This window comes from Astatotilapia calliptera, chromosome 16, assembly GCF_964374335.1.
Source record: "Astatotilapia calliptera chromosome 16, fAstCal68.1, whole genome shotgun sequence".
Lineage (NCBI taxonomy): Eukaryota > Metazoa > Chordata > Actinopteri > Cichliformes > Cichlidae > Astatotilapia > Astatotilapia calliptera.
This window is the reverse complement of record NC_137437.1, coordinates 5,965,443-5,983,004: the sequence shown is the minus strand read 5'-3', so window position 1 is coordinate 5,983,004 and position 17,562 is coordinate 5,965,443. Positions and strand designations below refer to the sequence as shown.

Sequence of the window (17,562 nt, the reverse complement as noted above, 5' to 3'; positions counted from 1 at the left end):
ACAGCTGTTCTGTCTGAAGTCAGATCGCTCTGTGTTTGGAAGTAGAGCGAAGCACCTGATCAAACACGGCTTTGGTTGATCTCTACTGTAGTGATGTTTGTTTACATGGACAGAAAATTCTCTTTTATCCTACTTGTTCAAGTCACTTTGTTTGATTGAGTTCAGGCAAACCCTTTAAAGGGTTACAAGGAGGGTCTTGAATATCCTCCACGCAGTTACACCATCACCAGTCTGAAACATCACAGCAGAAATTGAGACTCATCACCAAATTTGGTGAGCCTGACATTACATCAACAAGGCATATGTGCCCAGAGAATTTCCTCTTTTTTTGTGGATCATCTTCTGTAAATCCAGAGATGGTTTTGTTGGGAAAATCCTGCTAGGTCAGCAGTTTCTCAAATGCTCCAACAAGCACGTCGGACTCCAACAGCCATGCCATGTTCAAAGTCACATAAACCACCTTTCATCCCCATTCTCGGTTGAACTTAAGAAGGTTATTTTGCCAGTATCTGCAAGTGCAATGGGTTGCTGCGCTTTTTGCTAACAAGCAACAGTTGAACAGTTGTGCCTAATTAAGTGGCCAGTGACTCTATATTATACCGGTAGTCAAATACTGTGTAGCTCTAATGCACTGTCTCGCCATCTGACCTTCTGCCTGTCGTTGCAGGTGCTTCACCCGCTCCAGCAGCGTTTTCTTAACCTCATCAACCAAGAGAACTTTGCTCAGATCAGCCAAGAAGAAGCTGTCAAACAGGAAATCGTCGCTACGTTGGAGGCGTTGTGTGGCATCGCAGAGGCGACGCAGATCGACAACGTGGCCTCGCTCTTCTCTTTCCTCATGGACTTCCTGTCCAGCTGCATTGGCCTCATGGAGGTAACAGAATCTAACCCTGTAGATATAGAGATTGAAAATGTGACGTCACTCAGGGGTAAAACCGCAAAGAATTCTGGGAACTCGTGGCAAGAGGTACTAGCGCACGCAGGCTTTCAATTGAAATCAGTTACACAGCGATAAAAAGAAACGCAAAAAATGTCAAGAAGCTGTTGTATTATTAACTGCAATAGCCGGTCGCATGACAGCCACGGGAAGCCGACGGGTAAAGAGATCGGTTGTTATCGGATTACGTCGTTGAAGAGCCGACGGATGGCCTGGATATACCAAATATAACGTCCCAGAACACTCCAGCTCACATGTTAGTCTGCTCCAAGCAAAACACTGGCAAAGGTCAGTGTTTTGTAGTAGTTAAAACATCATTTTTCTTAACATGCTTGTAACCTATATCACCAATTAAGTCTGGCGCTGAACAGAAATTGTCGCGCTATGCTCCTTTGTTTATTGTGCATAAATAGTGAATTGTCCTGACACAATATTGCGTTTCGCTTCTGTTATTATGGTACATTGACAAAAACACATACTTTTATTCACAGGATAAAACAGTTGTTTTGTATCACTAATTGCCCAGTACGATTACAGCATACAATATTATTGTCACTGCTACATTTCTGTGATGCTACCAGAAATTATTTCCACTGCTAATTAATTACCGTTGAGCTCAAAGGTCCTATTAATAAACGGTTAACGAATGTGTATTTATGACGACAATTTGTGAGACTGGTAAACTTATGATATGTACGATGGTCTTTCGTTCTACACGGTGCATTTCAAGGTCCTGCACCCATCCGTCGGTAAACTGTACCTGGGCTTGTTGCAGTGACCTGAAGTTACTAAACTTCATGAGTGTATGCACTCACTCCAAGAACCGTATAATTATAAATATGAGCGTGGTGAAAGTTGGGCAGCACGCTAACGTCTTTTGTCCACTCTGTGTGCTCGTGAGGGTCTGACCCTTTCACTCCTTTGATTTTTTCCTCGTATCTTTTCTTTGACTTTTCGTTGAGTCTGTCTTTGTACGGACCGGCATTGTTCTCCTTCGTTTTGTACATAATTTTTTTGGGGGGCAAAGAAAAAGCAAGAATTTATTGGAACCGGAGAATGAATGTTTGCGGTGCTGCAAATGCTTGCATTTGATGCGGTACTTGGATTGTTTTGCCACGAGTTCCCAGCATGCAATGTGCAAAAGTCACGTGGTCTGTCAATCTCTATTGAGCTGAATTAAAACCTGAATCTGATCTGACAACACCTTTTTTTTTTTTCTTTTGTCACCCAGGTTTACAGTAACACACCGGAAACAATCAACCTCATCATTGAGGTTTTTGTGGAAGTGGCTCACAAACAGATCTGTTACCTGGGAGAGGTGAGAGACGTTTCCACTGTGTTACCTGCAGACAAGGTTTTAAAGTATAAAATGCTGGTGGTTTTCCATCTGGCATAGAAACAAACTCCAACTGTATGTCCAAGACTCACTTAATATATTTCTGAAGAAGGAAAAAACTGCACTGGCAACCAAACATAGGATTTTCAATTTGACACCATCTAACGCAAATCTTGGATCACTTTGAAACTTGGTGACTCTGACCTCAAGACTAAGGTCAGAGGTCTGTTTTCCTGAGGATTTTTTAAACACAATCACTTGAGAAAGATGTCACCTAGGGTTTTCAAATTGATACCATAGAGGCATCGACTGGGAGGCTGTAGGTTAGCATTTTTATCGTCATGGAAGCACAGTTGTAATAGTGGTCACTTGTGTACTCCTGATTCAGACCAAGTCCATGAAGCTGTACGAGGCGTGCCTAACGCTGCTGCAGGTCTACTCCAAAAACAACCAGAGCAGGAAGCAAAGCGATGCCACGGCCGAGGAGGACCAGTACCAGGACCTGCTGCTCATCATGGAGCTGCTCACAAACCTGCTCTCCAAAGAGTTCATCGACTTCAGCGACACAGGTGAGGTTTTTAAAAAAATAGATTTTGCGTATTTTTCCTCTTAAAAAGAAGACGTTGCTAAAGTTTAAACTTGACCAAGTGGCTGTGCGTTCTAGATGATGTGTTTCGAAATCAAGACCAGGGAACACCAGCATCCAATCGAACAGTATCCGCTGCAGATGTCGTTCTCTATGGTGTCAATATAGTTCTTCCGCTCATGTCTCAGGACCTGCTCAAGGTAAAACATAATCACGGATGTCTCTTTATATATTGATATAATATCATGTCTGTGACATATGTGAGCTCACGCTGATCCTGTTCTCGTTATTTTCCAGTTCCCCTCTTTGTGTAACCAGTACTACAAACTCATCACCTTCATCTGTGAGATCTTTCCAGAAAAGATCCCACAGCTGCCAGAAGACCTCTTCAAGAGCCTCATGTTCTCCCTGGAGCTGGGAATGACCTCGTATCCTCTTGCTGTGCCAGCAGTATTGATTGTTATGGTGGGATTTATGAGAGAATATCCAGTATCTGTAGAATATCCACATATTGGCTGTAGAGGTGGGCGGATTGATCCAAATATCGATAGCATTGATCTCAACGCTGGTATTGATATTGGTTTGATACTAGTGGAATAGGATCCTTTTTCTATCCTTTAAGTTCAGTATGTAGCCTGCATAATTACATAATTACATAGAACTGTTGACATAGATGTTGTCTGGAATACGGCAACAATCTTTCTAAATACTCAGAAGGCCACACCACGGGAGATTTGTTCTTTTCTTGCACTTAGTCGTTTTCCTGTTTGCCTGCTGCAGCTGTGGACGAGCCTGTCAACAGGCAAAAATGATTTTGTCAAAATAGTTTGTGCTCCTTAACATCTGTTTCAGGATGAGTTCTGAAATCAGCCAGCTGTGTTTGGAGGCTCTGTCTCCTCTGGCTGAACAGTGCGCTAAAAACCAGGAGAAGGACTCTCCTCTCTTTATCGCCACCCGTCATTTCCTCAAGGTACGATACGCACTTCATGTTGTCATGACAGCATTACAATAAAACTTTTATAAAGGAAGAAAGGGGGGGGGAGTACTAATAAGTAAACAAATGCACACCAGCTCACGCCGTCCTCTGTGCACTCAGTTGGTGTTTGACATGCTGGTCCTGCAAAAACACAACACAGAGATGACCGTGGCGGCAGGAGAAGCCCTCTACACACTCGTGTGCCTGCACCAGGTGAGTAACACACAGTGCATGCAGCTCAGTGAAAATCTTTTTTCCCTCCCTCTCTTGTTCTGTGCAACAAATGAAGGCTTTTAAGATGCTGAAGGTCTTTCTTTTTGAAGGTTCCCAGGCTCTGCTTTTGTTCAGCTTCTAAATTGGAATTTCTTTTCTAAGCAGCATTTTAAAATGTGGGCTTCATCAAATACAGAAGTGCTTCAGGCTGAAACCCACAACTGTGCCGTTATTAACAGACTTTTACTCAGTGGCAAAAATGTGTTGATTACTGGACATAAAGCTTTTTGGTTTTTTTCCTCCTTTTTTGTGCGCTTTTAGCAAATGATTGAAACAAGCTGGCTTTCTGTTTCTGCCTTACAGTTAAATGTGACGGCACATTTTTAAAAGTAACAACTGTATATGTAAGAAAATCCCTTTACTGGGACCTGAGTTGCTCCTGGCGTGCAGGCACAGTTTCATAAATGACGCAAGAAGCCCTCTAGTGGCTAGTTTGCAAAAACACAGCTGCACAAAAACTTGACCAGTTTTGTGATGTGCGAGTAGTTATTCTTTCAACCAGAGCTATTACATCGGGCATAAAGTGGTTGAAAGATATGCAGATTCCAACTATGTATTTATTTATATACTTATAATACTGACTTTTAGCGTATAGTGACAACTAAACAAACATACACAAATGCAGTTAAAAGGCCACATGACATTAATACCCAAAGATAAAACATTTTGGATGTTATTTTCATGACAGTAAACAACTAATATTCATTAAATCTATTTTCTGAATATCCATCCATTGCGTTTATCCGGGGCCGTGTCGCGGGGGCAGCAGCCTAAGCAGAAAAGCCCAGACCTCCCTCTCCCCGGCCACCACCTCCAGCTTGTCCAGTGAAACACCAAGCGGTTCCCAGGCCAGCCGAGAGATATAACCTCTCCAGCGTGTCCTGGGTCTGCCCCGGGGCCTCCTCCCGGTGGGACATGCCCTGAAAGCATACTCGTCAGATGCCCAAACCACCTCATCTGGCTACTTTCAATATGGAGGAGCAGCGGCTCTACTCTGAGCCCCTCCCAGATGGCTGAACTTCTCACCCTATCTCTAAGGGAGAGGCCAGCCACCCTTTGGAGGAAGCTCATTTCTGCCCCTTGTATCTGCAATCTTGTTCTTTCGGTCACTACCCACAGCTCATGACCATAGGTGAGGGTAGGGACATAGATCGACCGGTAAATTGAGAGCTTCGCTTTTACACTCCGTTCTCTCTTCAGCACGAAGGACCGGTGCAGCGTCCGTCGTCTGTCGATCTCCTACTCCCCTCTCCCGTCACTCGTGAGCAAGACCCCGAGATACTTGAACTCCTCCACTTCTTTTCTCATTAAATCCTCTGCAAACTACTAGTGTTCATTTTTATAAAATAATGAATACTTTATTTAAAAGTTGGGAAATTTTACAGAATTGCAAGCAGAGATACCGACATGTGACTATGACGTGTACGCTGCAGTGGATTACACTGTAAACTGGAACATTGAATCTTGTGTATGTTTTCTTCTTTTTAACAATATAAATTATAAAATTAAAACAATTTTTCAATGTATTATAATGAAAGAGGGATAATACTATCTGCTTTAACCCTTGCCTTCGTTTGACACTAATCTGATGCTACATTGGTTTTCCATGTCAGGCGGAGTACTCGGAGCTGGTTGAGACCCTGCTGTCCTCTCAGAGAGACGCCATAATCTACCAGCGGTTAGCCGACGCCTTCAACAAGCTGACAGCCAGCAGCACGCCACCCACCATGGACCGCAAGCAGAAGGTTGCCTTCCTCAAAAGCCTGGAGGAGTTTGTAGCCAACGTCGGCGGCCTGCTCTGCGTGAAATAACCACTGGAAAACCAAACCGGCCTCTAATCATCGTCGTTCTGAAAAGCAACCAATCAAAGACGCCCCCTGCTTCATCCCTGAGAACTATGGGTAGAAGGGACGGCTGAAAGCCTCGGAGGACCTCTCTGGCAGCTGGGGCCGGTTGATCTCATGCCTGAATGTTTACCCTGTTTTCACCTCCTTGGATGTCTCCTCCCCCCCCCCCCTTTCCTACTGTTTCACCCGCCTGCCCAGCATGATCAGCAGACGCGATGAAGAGGAGGAGGAGCTAATTGTGGAGACTAAACTGCTGAGCAGATGGACTCAGAGGTTCATGTTAGACTGAAGCAACTGAGCACGGACTGTCAAGCAGCAGCCGATGATTGCTGGTGTCCTCCCTTTCCACCTCCTCCTGCTCCTCCTCCCCCTCCTCATGTGCCTGGATCTTTCTGGAGCGCGCGCGCACACACACACACACACACACACACACACACACAGGAACATAGAGAGCGACACTAAGGGCAAAACAAGTTGCTGTTCAGGTTTTGTATGCAGTTAGAGGCATTAGAGGGGCCAACCCACCCTAGTTCAAATACACACACACACGTCACCCCAGTCCTTCCCAGAGTGCCTTTGTTCTGCCGATTGTTCTCTATGTGCGTCTGTGTGTTATAAGGAGAGAGAATCATGCCATATGACAAATGACAACCAGTAAGGACTGTGCCTGCCAAAAACCTAAGAAGACATACAAAGCATGAGGTGTGGCCGGCTGTCTTTGAGGCTGCTGATGCACTCGGAACAGGAGGACATTTGTTTGTTGGGAACGTCAGAAAACCAAATTGAGATTGTGTTTGACTAAAGGGTGTAAATATCTATAAATATATAATGTTTTCAAGGCTGATACCCTTCAGAAATGTACGTTACGGGAATTAAAGATGACGGAAATGTTTTTATACACCAGTAAAAGGCAGGCAGAGATGTACGAGTTCAACAATGTATGAATTCAGCTAAAGAGGGAGCAATTTTCTCGCTGTTGACCTTTGCTGTTTGATATAGTTGGTTTTTTTTCCCTTCCTATTTGGATTTTAGTTTATATTGTGGCCCCCTTGCCTCTGGACACGTGAAGGCCAGAGACAGATGGCGCCTTGAAAGTTTAGCAGGATGATTTTATTAGTATTTTTCTACAGCAGCACCTCCACCCGATCACTCTTCAACACACACACTGGATATTACAGAGACTGTTGGAGTTGAAGGACAGCAATAACAAACCAAATAAAAAGGATCAGAGCCACTTGCTGAAGCATTATGTTGGAGACAGAACCCTCCTCGTTCACAGTCCTATCCCTGTTATTGTAGATGGCTGTTTTGTTAATGAAGTGTAAAGTGTACATAAACGTATTGTATAAAACGTCCTGGCTTCTGTACTTTCTTTGACATGTGCGCTGGCTGTAGTAAACTGTTGATTTGTCGATTGTTCTACAGCAGACCTTTGAGTCTGCAGACTGTGAAGGCTTTTGTGAACCTTTAAAAGATTATGGAAAGATTTTCATTAAAGGAAATGATCAGAAGTGGAGGATCGCCCAATCCAGAAGTGATCTGGATCCAGGAATCTTTGGAAGGATTCTTTACAAATGTAAGAAAAGACTAAATTGGTCTTTACAAATACGTATCCGACTGAGTTAGTATTAATGTTGTTTCATGTTCTGGGGCTGCATTTTAGCCAGTAGTGACAATAGTGAAGTCGTGTGGGATCATCTTAACATAGAACAAAAGACAGCCAACATGCAAAGAAGAGCTTCCAATGTCCTCAAAGAAGCCTGGAGAACGATTCCTGAAGACTACTTAAAGAAATTACAAGAGAGCTTGGCTAAGAGTTCAGGCTGTGATGAAGACTGCAAATGTATTTCTTTCTATGTGTCCAGATATTTCAATAAATCACTGCACCTATTTCCCATTTTCCCAGAGAAACATAAAGAAGTGGAGAGTTGCTCAGGGCTTTTGCACAGTTATGTATTTTAAATAAATAAATAGAGCCAATTTAGCTGGGACTGAGGAGGAAGGTTCTTTGTTGTTTATCAGTATAGTCTTTGTAGTACCTTAAACACACACACACACACAGTCATGTACATTCACATATTTACCCACACACATCCTTCTCACCGCATCCACTAAACCATTAACAGCTGCCGATTGCTACAAAACATACAAATGCGTTTTTCTACAGTTTAAGTCAGCTGGTTTCTCAGATCATTAAACCAACATTTGATCTGTCACAGCACCGAGCTGTGGCTTTCAGTCAGGTGGGACTCGGTGGAGCTTCAATTAATGAATTCATAAAATGTAAGAGAAGAGAAACAATAAACCAAGTGGATTCTTTAAAAAAATAAATAAATAGTTAAATTAAAAAATAATTGTTTTTATGATAAAATACACAATTTCTCGTAAATCTGTGGACTGATTAATCGACTCGATTTGGATTTCTTTCCAGCTGCACTGAAGCTGTAGCTACGTTAGTGATTGCGTCATTATTCTGCGACTACTCACGTGTTGACAACAGAGAAGTGCAGACTGGAAGCAGCTACTGATCAGGTATGTTTCTTTTGGGTCAGTATATGAACAGGGTCGACAGACTCGTCTCGTGGACCTTTAACCGGCGATGTTAATTTTGACCCACGGGTCCGTTTCTGTCACGTGATCTTTTAATTCGGCCTTGAAATGCCGCTTTTCCCTCGTTGTGAGGACACTAACCCTAAAGAAAAAGAAATGTTCTCCAAAGTTTTGCATCAAGGGACAGGAAAGGAGGGGCATCACCTTACACATAAGGTGAAAAAAAATAAGGATGAACCAAAATGTGTCTATCGAGTCAAAACAAGCTTACAATGTAAGGGTAAATGTAAAATCACAATGTAACAGGTGGAAAGCAGTCAGACTGAGACAGAATGTGAAATTGTTACGGATGTCTGGTGGGAAGGAGTTGCTGAGGCTCTAGACCCAATGGTAGGAGATCTATAAGTGCAGATGTGTGTGTGGGCATGCAAAAGTTCATGCTGCCTACAGCCTTAAAGATATTACTACAGTATTTAAGTCAGTGGAGCTGCTGAAGGAGTGTGACGTAAATAATGGAGGGAGTTCTGGACCAGTTGAAGTTTAATGGGCTTCAATTTAATTAAATTAAGTTTTATTTATAAAGAGCCAACAACCACAGCAACAGTCACCTTAACTGACTTTATATTATATGGTAAAGATCCCACAACAATACAGAGAAAACCACAACAATCAGATGACCTCCTTTGAGTAAGCATTTGGCGACTGTGGGAAGGAAAAACTCCCTTTTAACAGGAAGAAGCCTCCAGCAGAACTAGGCTGGGGGGGCGGCATCTGCCATGACAGGTTGGGAGTGGGGCTTGAGAGGAAGACCAAAAAGAATAGAGTTACAGTAATCAGTATGGCAGTACTGTTAGGTGTGAGAGATGAACGGAGGCGATGAATGTTACAAAGTGTGACGTCACTGATGTGTGCTTGAAACGAAAGTGTGCTGTTAAGAACAACACCCAGTTTGGGGAGTGCGACTGTCTGTGCAGTGTCTATTTGTGTCTGTCTACACGTTGGGTGAGTGCCGAGTATTTGGTTGTGTATATGGGGTGGGAATGCACGTTTGTGTCCGCGTGTGCCTGTTCGTCTGTGTCTATATGTCAGGTTGGGTCTTAGACTCCACCTCTCTGGGTACATCTCAGGCCCTCTAAAGTACGGAGGCCTATCTCCCCTCACCCACACTCCCTGCCGGTGGCTGATGCCCTCAGACGTTGGTGTGTTGGTGGTCCTTGTCGACTCGGGCTGGGCGCTCATGTATGTACCGGCTCACTCCTGGTGGCCGATTGATGGGGCCAGGCGCCTGTGGCCCGGCTGGGCTCCTTCTGGGGGGTGGGATGCCCTCAGGCCTCTGGCCTCTGGGCCTGAAGCTCGGTCCTCTCTGGCACAGCTGGCTGCCGGCAGAGCCCGTGGGCACGCCACTGCAACCCCCTCTGCTCCATAGCTGCGGGGTGACCTCTCCTTTGGGGCTCTACTCAGCTCTTCCCAGGAGGGTGGCACGGTTCCCCCCCCTTTGGTGGTCCTCCTCGGGTCCTTGTACTCTGGGGCCTCTGTGATATCTGGGGCCTGGATCTCCTCCATACCTGCTTCATGCCCTGGTGGACGGGGCTGTGGCTCCCCACACTCCCTAGCAGATCGTTACATGGAGAAACCTTTGGAATACAAGCGCGCTGATCCACACAGGTGTGCACACAGGTGTACACAGACGCGGACTACACCTTTCTTGGCTGCTGCCTCAAAGCACATTGTGCGCTGTCTATCTTGCGTGCTGCACAATATCGTTTATTATTTAGTATCTACTGATATCTACTGCAAGCTAGTTTATTGTGATGGTGCTGGTTTTTTTTATTATGTTGCTCTTTGTTGTTTGCTTTCTCTTCTGTTTTTTTTCTCCATACAGGTGACCCAGGTGTTTTGTTTCTTTTTGTTTTTCTTTCTCCCCCCCCCCCCCCCTTCTCACCCTCTCTTCTCCCCTTTGGTTTTCTTTCTCTCCCTCTCTTTCTTTCATTCTCTCTCCCTGTCCTATCCCCCAGTCATGTCTGTCCCGTTTGTAGTATGTAAAATAAATACATAATTATAATAAAGGTCAATCAAGTGGACCAATATGGCAAGGCCATGATGATCCACTTGGTAAAATAAATTCGCTTGGCATCTTTCTTGGCCTTAAGACAACAATTCTGATGGCTAAAGATCCAAACGGGACACAAAAAAGAAAAAAGAACAACACCCAGACTCTTGACCTGTAGTGAGGCAGAAACTGAGGAAAAATTGTTACATTTTTAGACAAAGTGCAGTTTTAACACTGGTTAGTTTGATAAAATTGCAGAGTGCTGTTGGAGAATGAGGATTTGACTTCCTAGAGGCAAACACAGATGGCCCTGGGCACATGAGTGCTGCTAGGTTTGGTAGACAGGTGTCAGCATAACAATGGAAACTAATGTTAACTTTATGGAAGATATGACCAAGAGGAAGTAGAGGAGGATAAATAGCAGAGGGCCCAGGAGAGATCCATGAGGAACATTGTTAATAACTGAAAATGGACGGGACATTTTTGAGTGTGGCCAGAGAGATAGGATTCAAACCAGTTTAAAGGTTTGTCAGTGATTCCAGTAGAAGCTAGTCTGTCCAGAAGGGTGTTATGGGATATAATATCAAATGCTGCACTCAGATCAAGAAGGTTAGTAGTCCGGAGTCAGCTCCTATGAGGTGGTCATTAGAGATTGTAGACACAGTGAGATGCTGAAATAGCCTTTCTCTGGAGTGAATGTTATTTAGATTAAAGCCACATTTGTCTTTGTTTGATTACAACCCTATGAGCAAACAGCTAATACCCCTTTTAAACAGAGGGTCTGAATAGTGGGTGGGTGAGATTTCCTTGCTTACAGAACCAGTAGATAGCTGAGATATCCCCCCTCTATGACCTTTCAAATATTCAATAGAAAAAGTGTTTGAAACTGAGTGTTTACAGCGGTCTGCTCAGCTTTGGCTGCTCAGAGATTCCTGAAACATACGCTGACAAATAATCTGCATTGTCCTGCTCCTTCAGCCATGAGCGACAGCGATGACGATGTTCCCACTCTGTCAGCTCACACTCTGGCCGCCCTGCAGGAGTTTTACAAGGAAACGAAGGTTGTTACGGATCACAGCGCTGCACCCACAGACCAGTTTGCTGTGGGAGCCGTGGAGGAGGACTGGGTGAGTTTACGGTGTTTTGTGTTTATTTTTAAGAAGTTCAACTATTAAAACAAGACAAACCATTAATAATCACAAGGATGACCAATTCTAAACCAGATTTGCACGAAAGAGTGAAACAGACCTTTTTATTTGGAGGGTTTAATTCAGCTCATTGTCAGTAAATCGCAGTAATGTGACGGAGTTAATGAAACGTGAATGTCGGTAACAGATGTCTGTCTGTGCATGTCCACCAGCGGATGAGTCAGTTCTGGTACAGCGACGAGACAGCAACACAGTTAGCCGAGGAGGCGGTACGAGAGGCTGGAGAGGGAGGAAGGTAAAACCTCGCACACCCACATGAACACGCTGCCCGGATGTCATTAGCTGTTTTTGATTTAGTGAAACAGGAAAAAAAATACGCTTGAGTTCTGTGACCATGTAGAATCGACGTTTGGTTTTGCTGATTGGCAAGCACTTTGTGCTTTGTGCCTCCTTTCCTCTCAGGATAGCATGCCTGAGCGCGCCCAGCGTGTACCAGAAGCTGAAGCAGGGTGTGGTGGACGGTTCAGATCGGGTGTCTGCCGTGGTGTTGGAGTACGACCGCCGCTTCGCCTCCTACGGAGAGGACTTTGTGTTCTACGACTACAACAAGCCGCTGTCTCTTCCGGACAGCGTGTCTCCTCACAGCTTCGACATTGTCCTCGCTGACCCGCCTTACCTGTCCGAGGAGTGTCTGAGCAAAGTGACCCAAACCATCAAATACCTGAGCAAAGGCAAAGTGCTGCTGTGCACAGGTGAGACCCAAACAAGCTCTGATGATGGCACATAAGTAGTTTCCTCACAGAGAGAAGCCTCTGATCATCGTCTAACAACACAGTCTGTCTGTATGAGTCAAGAATAAATGCTAGCTTCTTTGATGTCACAATGAACGAGCGGCACAAGCTGCTAAAAAAAACTAGATTAGATGTGAAATTTAGTATTAAACAGTTTTTTTTGGTGTGTTTTTAACATGTGGTGTTTGGGGTGTTTCTCAACAACAGGAGCCATCATGGAGAATCTGGCAAAAGATCTCCTGGATGTAAAAATGTGCAGCTTTTTGCCCAAACACAACAGGAACCTGTCCAATGAGTTCCGCTGTTTTGTCAACTACCCGTCCCGCCTGCTGTCCTGCTGAGGAGCCGGGCGTCCATCAGATCGACGCTTCGTTCCGAGCTCATGGGGGAGGGGCGACATGTGAACCATCTCACATGAAGATCAGCGTTCTCTTCACGAATACACCGAGAATGGAAAAAAATAATCCCAGTGTCTCGCCGTCCTGATGTCTGGGCTTTGGTTTGATGACTGTAAGTTTGTGATTCAGACTGGTTGCGGGAACTTTTGAAGACATGGACTTTATTTCAAGACCAAAGGTTGAACAAAAAGATGATAAGAGGCATTATGGTTCATGTAAGCTTCAGTGTTTTTCATGGTTTATTCATACAAGAGACTGAAAGTTGGGTTAATCACTGTTTTTAAATGCTACACTGCTCGAGTAGCTTTTAAGTAATAAATCTGAAAGTCTAGTCCATCTCAGGTTTTGATACCAATTCAGAGCAGATTACTGTTAGTTATTTAATCTAAATCATGAAAGACTTTTGGTCAGGTCAGCTCTGTGGTGGCAAAATGAGCGAGTAGAAGAAAAGAGTTCACGGGAATACATCACCCCGTTCAGCAAACACCCAGAAGGGTGACGAGTACATCAGCTGTTTAGTATTAAAGAGGCAGCAGGAACAACTTTTAATTTTTCTAAAGAACGTTTATTTTCTAACCGCTCAGAAAGCTCAGCTGTTAAACAATTGGGCTCTACTGGGAAACATACAAGTGTTGTATGTTTGTACAGTTACCCAGATACGTGAGGTAACAGTCGCAAATATTTGATGTTTGCTGTTATTAAAGTGTCTGAGTAACATGAAGCGTGGGCTTGTTGCTCTGATCACCTGAGAAAGTTGCAGATGTTGTACAGCAGCAGGTGGCAGCATTGATCAGCTCATTCAGAAGTGAGGCCCTCTGTTGTTGTTTGCTTTTGTTTTGAAAGGTCTGGATCACCTAAATAACAACTACCTCCCATTTTTTTTTTACTACAGCTTGTCATGCAGAGGCAAAACTATCTGCGTTACTTGGTATGAGAGTTGCTAAATAAAACATGTGCCTCTGTACTTTTGCCAGAAGCAGACCTTCAGTTTTTATGGTGTAGTATTTGTCAAAGTTTCATTCAGTTTGTTGGAAATCTGAGTGCGTTTGTCCGATACACAGATGGTTGCGTTTTAATTCTGAACTCCAGTTCGAACTCAAAGGTTTGTCTTGTGTCGGTCGATCTGTCTGCTGAAGCTCTGTACTAAACTTATCTTTTTAAGTGACATTTCCAGGGGCTTCCGTTTCAGACATAATGTTCTAGCACGAGCGAATCAGCTGTAAAAAACAAACAAAAGAAAACTTCTCTGCAGCAGCAGTGCTGCTTCCGTCAAGCTTCCTTTCTTGGAGTAAAGAGCTTCCTGGCTTTAGGCTCTCTCCTCTGCAGGCTCTGGTTGCTCTTCTTCGGCCTCTTCTCCAGCAGCGGCACACAGGTGCATCCCACGGCTATGGAGACGTAGATCTCCGTGTAAGAGTGGCGGCCGCCGACGCAAGAGCCTGTTCTCCTCAGGATGACGGAGGGAGCGTAGACCAGGGTACTGCGATACTGACTGCTCTCCTCGCCGTATGGTCTGATCAGGCAGCCCTTGCACAGGCAGTAGGCCTCGGGGATGTAGCGGGGATATCTCTTTGGGTCGTATGAGATCCTGAAAATGTATTTAATGATGTTCAATGCACTGGCAGAAACAGCTTGGTACATGAACTGTATATATAAACAAGATATTTTTGTTTTGTACATTTCCCTGGAAAAAAAAGAACCATGCAAAATTTCTTGTGACAAAATCTGAGCTCTCAGAGAACTTCTACTGATGCCATCCCTCCCTTTTCCTAATATATTGGATATTGGATGGAGCCCCAGCTGTTAAAGGGCAGGAGGCCTTACTAGAAAAGCAAATAGACTACAATAGTGTACTTCCAGAAAATTTGGGTGGCTATACCTGCACAAATATAACCTTCAGGGAACACTTAGTTCTTAAGTTCAACACAAGTTTGTAAATAAATCCTGAACAATCAGCAGCATGTTTTGTAGGCTGAAGAACTAACAGAACTTTGGACACAATAACTAAAAAAGGAATCTTGGAGGAAAATCTGGAGACAAAGGGACAAACGGAACTAAATGCACTAAATGCCTGTAAGACGTTTACAGAATGACTGCTGTAACAGGATAACAACACAGTTTACGCTTCCCGAGGGTCTAGAAGCAGAAGGTTTGGCCAGCATTCGTCCCAGAGCAGAGCGTGGAAGATGGCCCAAGAATTTCCCAGAGCTAGAAGCCTTCTGCGGGAACAAATAAATGCTCCAAACAAGAACTGAAAGGCTCAACTGCTACGCAAAGTGTTTCATAGAGCAGCTGTCATTTTGCCAAAGGTGGTGTTAATGCTTTGGCAGAAGAGATCATTGTCTCTCTTCTTTGCAGATGGTATTAATAAAGCAGTCTGGCTCAGATATTTAAGAAAATGTTACCGTTGACTTGATCCATTTACTATCACAGCTGTCATGGTGAAAGAGACTGGATTGGTCACTATTCACACCTCACCAATTAACCTAACCCATTTTTAGGCTGTGGGAGGAAGTCGGAGTACCCGGAGAGAGCCCATGCACACCAGAAAATACACTCAACAATCATCAGCTGTTACATGTTTTTCTTTAATAAACCTAGTTTTTCTAAAAGGACAAAATCTGATATATCCAGAAATGTGGGTAGAACTTAAAAGGTTGAATTAAACCTAGGAAACCGTGTGCATTGTTTAGCTGAGCTGCTGCGTTTCTGTCGCTTACATGAGATTAACATAGTACTTCAGCCTGTTTTGATGTTTTCTGCTTTATGTCAAAGTCTGTTCAAAAAGTGTATTTCGTGTATTTGTTTAGCATTAAAGGCAATCAGAAAGTTGCCGGTAGCCGTCATGATGTAGGTACTGTGAAAGCGCAACGCCTTTCAGGACACGTTTCGGGAAACATTTCATTTCACTGCGTGTTGTACTCGTGTAAAAATGAAGAATCTTAAAATATCTAATTTAATTATACCGTGAATCCACGGCTGACAAAGTCTGTTCTGTTATTTAAATATAAAATATGTGAGCACGCACGGGTTTCTTTCTTCCAGTTGTTTCTAAATCATAATACATCCCAATAAATGTTTTTATCGCCGCCTTGTCGCTATTTTAAGCATAGCGGTGTCCAGCAGATATGAAACGTAAATGCGTTACTGGCACCGGATAAGTGTCCCTCTTGCTCTCACCTGTAGGCCCAGGGGGAGATGCTGAGCAGGTTGACCGGGAGGCGGGTCTTGCCGTCGGTCGAGACCCGTGCAGTGGTGGGGCAGGTGAGGTTAAGTTTGTCCTGCGGCTCCAGCTGCAGAGCGTGATGGAAAGCGCTCATTACTCCCACCGAGAGCCGTCCAAAAATCTCCTCCAACTTCTCCTCCGGCATGTCCAGGCAGGACCGCGTCCTGACGGTCTTGTTTCTGACCCGGGTCGCTGCTGCCGGCCGACACAGCGACAGCAGCAGTAGTAGCAGAACGTGGACTCTGTGGGGCATCTCCGCGTTTCTTCTCAGGATGTTGCTGTGCCCAAGTGCGCATCCACCGAAAAACGAACGTTTCCTTTGCGTTCTTAAGTAATGTGTCTGAGAACAAGTGACGTTTGTTCGTAAAAACAGATTTGATCGTTCACGGGTTACTTTCCTCTGTTAAAATCCAGCAAATAGTTGGAAGTGCTGGAAAGCCAGCGGCACGCACACGTTCCACGATCCTGGCGCTGAAGGCGAGGAACAGGCGCGCCACCAGGAAAACTGCAGACATTTTTTGTTTTTTGGCACTACACATCCACGGCGTCGCCAGGAGGAATAATTGCCAAATAATTTGAAATTTTCTAACAGTTTGTGAGTGTCACACCTGCTGCTTTGTGTCCATGACGAGAAGACACCACAGAGGAGTCTCTGGTTCTCATTTCTCCTGCGACGTGTGCGTAAAACCCCGACTGAGCGCTGAGGCGGTCTGATGCAGCAGCCAGAGAGAGGCTCAGTTACACTGAAGCACTGGCAGAAAAAAAAGTCCTGCCTGGACCCCAATAAAAAAAAAAAGAGCCCAGCGTTTATTAGAGGAGATCCTGATGCGAGTGGGAAGTCCAGCCTGTTGGATGTGGATCCTGGCTTTGCACCATCTCCATCCCTTAGACCAGAGGTGTCAAACATAAGGCCCGGGGGAGGCAGCAAAGACTCCAGTCCGGCCCACTGCTTTAGTAAATGTGACGGAGAGCTTACATTTCTGGACTTTTATATGTGTTTTCATAAGTTTTTTCATTATTGACTGTAAACTGAGATTTCTGTTTTTGTCACAATAAAAGAACATTTCCCGCGAGTTTAGTTTATAATTACAGGAAAGCCTGTCCAAGGAGCTGATTTTTTTCTTCTGTAATTTTACACATTTCTTACAGTTTAAGCCCAAACAGTCTGTCAGCATGACTGTTCTTTTATTTACTACAGCAGCTTTTGTTTACCATGTGGAAAGACTGAGACAGACTGCTGGAACTGAACTTCTTTTTCTTGTAATCGGGGATTAAAAGTGTCGTTAAACTTCTTTACACTGACAAAAAGGGGAGTTCCACTGGTCCGGCCCACTTAAGATCAATGTGGGCTGCATGTGGTCCACAGTATAAAATAAGTTTGACATTCCTGCTTTAGATAACATGCAAATAGCTACGTAACAACGCTGCTAATGTCAGCTCTAGTTTT

At 44.3% G+C, this 17,562-nt stretch overlaps 3 protein-coding genes across 4 annotated transcripts in view; 2 read left to right on the top strand and 1 right to left on the bottom strand.

The window, feature by feature from the left end:
* The window catches only part of xpo4 (exportin 4), a 58,655-nt gene extending 51,349 nt beyond the window's left edge, over positions 1–7,306 (top strand). Inside the window, exons 17-24 of the mRNA XM_026144589.2 lie at positions 668–874; positions 2,169–2,255; positions 2,662–2,842; positions 2,938–3,059; positions 3,157–3,287; positions 3,712–3,829; positions 3,956–4,048; positions 5,722–7,306. Coding sequence (XP_026000374.2) covers positions 668–874; positions 2,169–2,255; positions 2,662–2,842; positions 2,938–3,059; positions 3,157–3,287; positions 3,712–3,829; positions 3,956–4,048; positions 5,722–5,919 — 1,137 coding nt within the window. The 3' untranslated portion in view covers positions 5,920–7,306. The remainder of the gene's footprint in view (positions 1–667; positions 875–2,168; positions 2,256–2,661; positions 2,843–2,937; positions 3,060–3,156; positions 3,288–3,711; positions 3,830–3,955; positions 4,049–5,721) is intronic.
* A 1,065-nt stretch (positions 7,307–8,371) lies between these two features.
* Positions 8,372–13,856, top strand: eef1akmt1 (EEF1A lysine methyltransferase 1). 2 transcript variants are annotated; one of them, XM_026144641.2, is made up of 5 exons: positions 8,372–8,487; positions 11,534–11,682; positions 11,916–11,998; positions 12,166–12,455; positions 12,702–13,856. In XM_026144641.2, exons 2-5 carry the CDS (start codon positions 11,536–11,538, stop codon positions 12,833–12,835), a joined length of 654 nt encoding a protein of 217 aa, XP_026000426.1. In that variant the 5' UTR covers positions 8,372–8,487; positions 11,534–11,535; the 3' UTR covers positions 12,836–13,856. The 2 variants fall into 2 exon arrangements, with proteins under 2 accessions (XP_026000426.1, XP_080146567.1); XM_080290441.1 differs by lacking the exon at positions 8,372–8,487 and adding an exon at positions 8,697–8,721.
* On the bottom strand, positions 13,392–16,860 carry il17d (interleukin 17d). The gene is made up of 2 exons (XM_026144642.2): positions 16,070–16,860; positions 13,392–14,477 (listed from the first exon to the last, which is right to left on the bottom strand). The coding sequence occupies exons 1-2, from the start codon at positions 16,366–16,368 to the stop codon at positions 14,162–14,164; spliced, it is 615 nt and encodes a 204-aa protein (XP_026000427.2). The 5' UTR covers positions 16,369–16,860; the 3' UTR covers positions 13,392–14,161.
* Between the last annotated feature and the right edge of the window lie 702 nt (positions 16,861–17,562).